Genomic DNA, 8,870 nt, shown 5'->3' with positions numbered 1-8,870 from the left:
TGGTATTAATGAAATTCTATCATGGAATCTTTATCATCATATATTTATGGAACCTATACCACAACTCAACAAGATACATAGTATTAAATCGTTTCTTAACACAAGACTCGTAAATGACTTAAGGTATGGTTAAATGTCAAACCCCAATCACTCATTCTAGTTAGCATTAATGCGTACACATATCATTTAATAAAATATTCTCCAATACCTTTCTTACTTGGCCTCGGATTTTATGCATCTTCTTTCTTGATTCAATCTCCTCATTTACCAAGAACAAATGATCCCACCTTGACCACTCAATCACATTCATGTAATTCTTGTTGTATTTGAGCTAAGTCTTATTCAAATCATGTAATTAGGGGATCATAATTCATAGTCAACAAATAACCATCCATACACAATATGTTTAGGTATAATACCATTTGGGATTAATAAGGACCAGTTTAATGATCTCTCTCTCTTAACAGCACACAAGTTTTATATTTAGTGTCTCCACACTAATGGTTATGGGATCAGCCATATTTATCGTACAAGTTCTATAATAATGTGATATTCTCTCATGGATAGTCTTATGTCCAGCTCAAGAATCCTTCAAATAGAAATATTTAGAATATATGTTTTAATACAAATGATCAATATATTATGATCTCATCATAATTAAATAAGTCACTATACATATTCAAGGACTTCATTATAAGCATAGCATGAGAATAATAATGAATAAATCTTTATTTAAATGATTTTAAAATGAAATGTAGTTGTGATTAGCTTGCTGGCCGCAAAATATCCATTAATGAGCTATTCAGACACATGTAAGTGTCTATCAAGGCCATTTTTACACATTACTTTAGGTCAAATAAGGCCACACTCTTATGAACCACCGACACATAAGAATTGTATATTTCATTTAAAACTTCAGTTGGTTTATATTTTTTACATATGTATATCCTGTTATGTTTTGATATGGTACTATAGAGCTTTCCTTCAGACATGTGAAGTGGGCCAAAATAATATGAGCGGGTGGTAAGCTTAGCTAAAAAATAAGCTCAAAGTCTTCTTAGCGTATGAGATTTTTTATGTCTTGTATAAATGCAATCCCTTTTCAATAAGGATAATTTTAAAACATGAGAATATATGTATAAATGATTATAACTTATATTTTTAATTAAAGGAATAATGCATCCAAAACTAGTACGATAATCCGGATTTTCATATGAAAATTGAAGGATGTGAATCCTTAATTGACAATAAGGGTTATCTTCGCACGTATCACCAACATTATTAACTTGTCTAATCTAGACACATAATCTGAGTTCACATAAAAAATTATGAGATCCAGGTATCTTGTTCAGCGGGAGAGGGTGTATATGTTAGAGAACTTGTCTCTGTAATTTGTGGATTGATTTATATCACAAGTTATGTATATAGGTTGATCACCTAGACTGACATATCAAAGGGAGATTCATATTTTTGGCCAGAAAGTGGTCCACCTATGGCCCTGAATTTCCCATACCATTTTACTGTAACAGTGCAATTTTGATTAATTTTTAATACAAACATTGTCTTTTATTATAATGTTTTATCAAAATGTAACAAAATTTCATGGGATAATAGTTAAAAAATAATGTAAAATTTTAGATGTTAATTTTAATTTATCTACATTACAGGATACCATCCAGAATCACTAAATTTAGTTATAGATATAACTCAATAAGTAAATAAAGAATAAATCAGTTTTAAAATGTCATAAATAAAACTCAATAGGTAAATAAATAATAATTCAGATTTAAATTATCTTTAATATAGCTCCATAGATAAATTTAGATATATATTTGATTTAAAATGTATTCTTTAAATCCCAATTTTTTATTTAAAAAATATATAATATATTTTGGTTTATGAAAACTGACTGCAAAGCCTATTAATGACGGATTAAATCTATTTAAAATGATTGTTTTTCCTAGAGAGGTGCAAAATGATGTATTAATGTTTACTATATTTCCTCATTTTAAGAATAGAATCAAGAAAACATAAAAAATAAAAAATATGAAGAGATCGGATTAAAATTACTATTTTTGTTGTTTTGAAACTTCAATATGATTCAAAATTTATCATCAGTGAGTTAGAAATTGAAGCTCGACCTCATCTTAAATAGAAATTGAAATTTTAATGAACTACTCTTGGTATTCTCTCTTGCAAGTCCAATTGATAATACATAGTAATACAATCCATGAATCACATTTTATCAACAATCAAGTTTACCATCATTACTGCTAACCAATAACAATATAAATGGGTCTGGTGATAAAATATCAGACCACAAGCTCACCCAATAATCAGTGTTTCCAAAAAAATATGTCTCATTTCAGGGGTCTTAGTCAATTACTTCATATTTTCGTTTTAGTTTTTCTTTGTATGATTCATGTAATGATGTTTTAAACGGCACCAGAAATAGTGCCAGAAGTAATGTTTGAGGCGGGGGAACCACTTCATGAAGACTATTAACAGCATGGGAAGTTCCTTGGCCTTCCCATCATTAATTCTAACTCTTCACATTTTTCTAGGAAAGGACAACCTTTATTACCCAACCACCTTATTTTAAGCTCAAGATGTCGATACATTCCCTCCATGATCAGAATTTCCTCCTCAGTTTCCAAAATCATGTGTACATAAGTGTATATACATCAATCTCCCTTGGTACGCATTTGATTATTTAATATAGTTTCACAATAAGAACTCCAGATCCAAGGGCTTTGCTCCACCATTTTTAGAAAATGAAAAGCATTGAAATATATCTGAGACTTTACCTGATCAAGTTTTCTACAGATCCAGGAAGATAACTTGATGGCTCTATGAATATCAGATGTCAATACTAGATTTTTCACAAAAGTATTGATTATATAAAATTTGATCATCCCTTTTCAATGTGATTAAGTCAGCATGACTTTCCAATATTATATAAATATATATCATTTATTTTTGTTTTTTTTAGTTTCTCTCAATGTAGAGAATACTCTAGGGTAAAACTTCACCCAATTTATCATCAATAAGTCTTCTGTTACTTTTTATTTTTACTCTTTTTAATGTGTTTTTTGTCTAATAATAACCAAACTTTGTTCTGAATTTGAATTTAATAATGATATGTAGCTCCATCAGAATATGTCTATCGTTACATACCTGATTGAAAACAAAAAATATAAATTTTGAATAATATAAATATCACAATAACATAAGTTTCTTTTAATGCATTGATCAATGAAAATATTAATCCAATGGTTGTGATTCTTGCTAATAAAAATATATGAACATTATGGAATTGAGATATTATGGATTAAAAATTAAGGGGATAGGGGGAAAATAAATAATTATAATTATAATTTATAGGATGATAGACATAGAAAAGGAGAAAATAATAGAAACGTAGAGCTTCCAAGGTTTAATTGTTGGAGGAGAGATGAGAAAGAAAGACAATTTTGCATGAAAGTGTATCGGTTATATATTTCATAGAATTTTCTCTACATTCGAGTTAAGACTTTTCAGAATACCATGATATGTAGTGAAAACACACCCATCCATCCATAATATGTATGTAATGCCTCAAATATAAGGTCCACTTGCACAACCTTTATATGAATTTAGATGGTTACCCTAAGGTATAAAATCATTTAGAGAGCTATGTAGATGAATTTAGTTTAATCTTTCCCTAAAGAGCTCTAACTATCTTTCTTTAGTGTCTCCACATTAATTGTATAGGAGATAAACAATAATCATATGGGAAGGAGTATATAATGTTACTATATCCATAGTTTTTATGTCCCTATCGTATTCCCCATGAACAGATGTATTTAGAGCACAATGTTTAAAGATAAATGATCCGTCATAATTCACTTAACATTCAACAAGTCGATGGCCCATATTATAAAAATTTCTCATGAATAATAATGAATATGAGAACTAGATGTGTGAATGACTTGCAAACCATATCACTCCTGCATATGGGTGTCGTTCAGACTGTGAATTCTGTGATTTTCTCTAGAAAATTACAAAGAAAGTATTTCTTATTGCAATATAACAATAAAATTTAATATCTCCTCACTTGTTGGGCTCTTCTAAACTCTTCCCGCAATGAAACTAGAGATATCGTATTTGAAAAAATACATTCATACTAGTAACGATATAGTATGAGTTTGTATCGAAGTGAACAAAACTTTAATAAGATATCTCCCTTTTAAGCCTCACCTGGTAGAGGATTTCCTGAACTCACCCCATTTTCAATATTTTAGGTTAAATTTGTTTCGTTACTCTTTATGCCTGATATCCTTCAAGAGATGCAACTTCAAGAGATTGAGCAAACTTCATTACAAAGACATCTACCAGATTTGTTTATGGTTTGTAAAAATTAATGCCGAGAAAGATATGAATAGAGAATTTCAGGGACACATAAATGCAATAACTCTATTTCCACTTGCATTCTTTGTTCAACCAACTGTTTTCTACACTATTCAAAATCCTGCTCGTGTATGAACTTGATCTACTTATCTCAATAGAAAAAAATTGTAACCTTTTGAATTGTGTTATTAAACTTGGTTGCACCAGAAGACTCTTACACATGAAGAACCAAAAGGACTTCATCTCTAGCATGGAGAGAAAGCACATATTAGCATCAACTAACAGCAAAATTCAAGGGTCTGCAAATGATGATAGCAATCTAGAGTAATCCCTATCCTTGAATAATTTGTTTTTCACGCGTTGAAAATCTTGTTCACGAGTGAAATAAGAGTTTTTTTTTAATTAAAAGAGGGAAGACCACCCGGAACTCGATAGTCAACCCAATAAGTGTAAAGAGTTATATTACTTCTTTTGAGAATTTTTGGCTCATCATTTTTTCCTTTTAGTGCACCAAAGGACTGCAAATGCATGTTAAGGGCCAAAGAATCTTTGTTCATACCTAGTACCTGGACAACAAATGAATAAATAAGTATATCATTGTTCATGAAGACTAATGTACGATTCCAACTTTGCACGGTTGGCAAATCTTATGGGTTAAAAATCAAGAACTTGGACAATACCCCTTCTATTTGAAAGCTATCATTCATTTATAGTCAAAGCATAGTAAAGTGGGAAATCACTTCATTAAATATCACATTAAAAACTGTGAAGTTGATCTTAAATATGGTTAGACTACTTGGCAGTTTGATGTGACGTACTCACTAAAGCTACAACTGAACATAAATTTATATTTTTTTATGTGATACCTTCATCTTATCCTCTATGCGTGGACTATTGTCAGAAATACACCCAGGGCCAACGATAAAGGCCCTCCAGGGTGAACTGACAAAAACGCCATTGTAAACTGAGAGTTAGTCCTCCATATACTGTGGTAGAGGCGGGCTGGTCTTCGTCTTCTCCGGCACTGCATCAAACGCCAACCTGATTAGCAGCCTGACTACTAAATAAAAAGGCTGAGATTTCTTCATAGAAAACTGACAGTGGATGCCGCGTCGCTCAATCTCTCGCCACTCTTGGACAAGTGCACAGCAGCAGCACATCAGATGAGAGAGGAAGTCGTCCAATAACCCACCCTGCAGAGAGAGAGGTAAGTGGAGATGCTCTAAAGTGGTGTTTGGAGGCAACCTCATCATCATCATCATCCTGGCGAGGATGTAAATAATGATAATGATGATTCCGTCGATATCCTCATCATCTGAGCCGATGAAGGGCCTGTGAAGTTTCAGTCATTGTCATCCAGGGCGAAAGACAAAAACAATGACAAGTAGACTATGTCATTCTGGAGAGGACAGATGAAAAAACAAAAACAAAAGGCGAAAGAAGTTTTTGCTATCGTCAACGATGACATCAAACACAACTCTGAAGAAAATGATGAAGACGAAGGTGAGATTGCAAGGAAGAGGAGACTACTTCAATCATTAGCAACTGGCGTACGCGCCGCCGTATGAAGCAGCTATAGCAGCAGCAGGAGAGCACCAACGAGTACGTCATGACATCATTACAGACCTCTGAAGAAGCTGACATGGTCATCACAAACACCAGGGCGGGAGTAAGCAGAATCCATCAGTCTAAGTAAGATTTAATATATATAAATATATAAGTCAAAGTAAGAAAGCCATTGCTCTTACAAATTTGCCTGCCCTTGGCTATGGACGCGATCCTAGAGAGCGTTCCACAGGGGAAGAAGCATGTTCTTAGACCTTCGCCATACCAGGAAAAATATAATGAATAATACAAGAAATATCATTTTCTCCGTCATCCCAGATATCTGATCATCGCTTACAGAGGTTTGGTTCTGCACAGCAACCAAGTAGATCTGATAACCACTCTTCGCCTTTGTCCGACACCTCCCTGTTCAATTTAAAAGGGTTAGCACATCTGTGGAGATGAAGCATAAGAGAATTATGATGCATGTAAAGATCAAGGAGGAAGAAAACTACCGTTTTTGGTTGCTGGGCCATTTAATATCTTCCTTCCCCGCTTGATGTTCTTCCTTATTTAAATAAGAGTTGTCGTGGGAAGAACTCTTGTCGGGAAGAGAGCAGGCGACTGTCTCTGCCACGCCTATCAGGTGATGGATGACCTGGCATTCTGCCATATCCAGATTGGTCTGAGATCTCTGCAACTCCAGCTGAAGCTTCTCGCTCTCTTTTCGAAGAACCTTCTCCAATGGCAAGTCCGGATAGGAGCGAGAGAGGGATTTCTTCAGCACCAGCGTGTCGTTCTGGGAAGGTTCCCGCCTAAGAATGACGTCCTGCACCTTCTTCTCCTCCTCAGTCAGAGTGTACTCCCTTTGATCCTTTTCGATGTCTTCCAACCTCTCCTGTAAACATTATAAAGATCTTAGAATTAACCTCCGGATGATGATAATCTGTGATAATGATGATGTCTAATGATTTGAATTCCGTCAAGGTCAATGATGAGAACGAAAAATCAGCGACAATCAACCATCCTAACTATCCTAACTATACATCGTCAGCATAAACTCGGTCAATGATTATGATCTAAAATTTAAATGATGGGTTACATTGACGGAAGCATCAACGGTTCGCAGTACCCGTTATAGTTCCGGATCGTCCCGGAAGTGGACGAAGGACGGGACAGGACGAATTTCGTCCCATCCTACGTCCGATGTTAGCTCAGGGACGAAGGACGGGACGGTTTTTCTTCCACCGACAAAAAAAGCGTACAGTCCAATAATCTCGGGATGGTTTTTCGTCCCATCCAGTCCTCCCGGGATGAATTTGCCTCCCGAAATTCGTCCTGGACGAAAAAAGCTATTTTATATTTTTAATATATTAATATAGATTTTTCTAAGTATATTAAGGGAAATATGGAGCAGAGAGAAAGCAATGGACATATGTACAATTAATTCTGAGAGGCAATAGTTTGCACGCGCAAAAAAGACAAGGACCTTAATGCAAATTGTCATAGTGAGACCACATGGCGAGATCTCAACCTTCGGATGTGAATCCGGCGGTTTTTCGCCCACATCCATCCGTCCATCGTCCTAAACCTTGGGACGGACGGTTTTTTCGTCCCATGGGATGAAAACCGTCCCGTCCAGTGGCCCTGGGACAAATTTTCGTCCCGAAATTCGTCTGTATCCTCGGACAGGACAATTTTTCCATCCCAGGACGGAAAAATCGTCCCGTCCGCATCCCTGAACTATAGTACCCGTTACGGTGAACCGTCAAAAAAGATCCCTTAAAAGGATGACAGCGCAGACTCGATAGATAATCATGAACCTTTTTTATTCGGAAATAAAATATTCCAAAAAAATTTGACATATTTCACTTTATCATCATTATGCAAATAAATTCAGAAATCATATGTAAGAACAAAAATTCATCGAAAACCTTCGAGTCTTTGGATAAGTCGGTTATAAACACGAATTCAACTACAGACTCTGCGATGGGTGACAGAACAAACGCGGTTTTGCTAATCCAATCACTGTTTAACGATGAAACCGATCAAAGACAATCAACAGTAATCCCTTCAAACTCATCAAAAAAACACCAACCTCGACGATCAACGGTAGACGAAGGTGAGCGAAGAAGGAACGTACTCTGATTCTGGCGTTGGAGACGAGGGTGATGAGGGGGATGAGGCGGAGGTAGCGGTCGATCTCAGACTGGGCTTTCTTGAACTGGTAGACGACGTTCCAGCCCATGGCGAGGAGGTACAGGAAGCTGCGGTCCTGGCAGCTGTTCACCAGAACGTAGGACCTCCTCAGAGCGTCCTCCAGCTCTTCCAGCGGTTCCCTGGTCTCGGGGTACTTTTTAAGCTCCGAGATCTTAAGCTGCTCCAACAGGTTCCCGATCAGCTTCAGGTGCTGCGCGAACTGCCGGCAGTTGTTCTTGTGCATCCGCGCGGTGTTCGCCGCCTGGACGATCATTCCGATCAGCCGGACCGCGTCGACTCCGACGAGCTGCCCGACGGTGCCGAGCTCTCCCAGATGCTCCCATGACAACGACATCTCCGCAAACCAAGCGTCGATCTCTGCCAGAACAAATAATGCAATCGATAATGTAGCAAAATCGAGCGAGGCAATTTCTCCTGAAATTAATTTAGGGCTTAGAAGCAGAAATCGATGAACCTGTCGATTATGGAAGCGGATCTGCGGCAGATTGCTTCAAAATCGTCGGATTGAACGGCGGATGAACATCTTCATGCTCGATTTCTTCCCGCTTTCTGGAATCTCGATCTTCTTCCGCGGGATTCACGCCTTGATCTTCCAGGCCGTCGCTTACGGCGACGATCTCTGCCACGAATCACGACTGAGACAGAGAAACTCCTTCCCTGACTCCGCAGTCTGCAGCTTGTCAGACTAGATAAATCCCGCCAAATGACTCTTTCAC

At 36.6% G+C, this 8,870-nt stretch overlaps 1 protein-coding gene across 2 annotated transcripts; it reads right to left on the bottom strand.

Moving 5' to 3' along the window:
• Nucleotides 1-4,684: 4,684 nt before the first annotated feature.
• On the bottom strand, nucleotides 4,685-8,808 carry LOC144716879 (cell number regulator 13-like). Of its 2 annotated transcripts, XR_013585016.1 has the most exons (9): nucleotides 8,609-8,808; nucleotides 8,078-8,511; nucleotides 6,450-6,832; nucleotides 6,293-6,360; nucleotides 6,138-6,209; nucleotides 5,920-6,026; nucleotides 5,489-5,582; nucleotides 5,256-5,413; nucleotides 4,685-4,955 (listed from the first exon to the last, which is right to left on the bottom strand). XR_013585016.1 is itself a non-coding variant. In XM_078592145.1 (8 exons), exons 2-8 carry the CDS (start codon nucleotides 8,486-8,488, stop codon nucleotides 5,361-5,363), a joined length of 1,188 nt encoding a protein of 395 aa, XP_078448271.1. In that variant the 5' UTR covers nucleotides 8,489-8,511; nucleotides 8,609-8,808; the 3' UTR covers nucleotides 5,073-5,360. The 2 variants fall into 2 exon arrangements, 1 of the variants encoding a protein (XP_078448271.1); XM_078592145.1 differs by lacking the exon at nucleotides 4,685-4,955 and having other exon boundaries at nucleotides 5,073-5,413.
• Nucleotides 8,809-8,870: the final 62 nt, after the last annotated feature.

Source organism: Wolffia australiana, chromosome 2 (genome assembly GCF_029677425.1).
Source record: "Wolffia australiana isolate 7733 chromosome 2, ASM2967742v1".
Classification (NCBI taxonomy): Eukaryota; Viridiplantae; Streptophyta; class Magnoliopsida; order Alismatales; family Araceae; genus Wolffia; species Wolffia australiana.
This window is presented reverse-complemented; position numbering and strand designations above follow the sequence as displayed.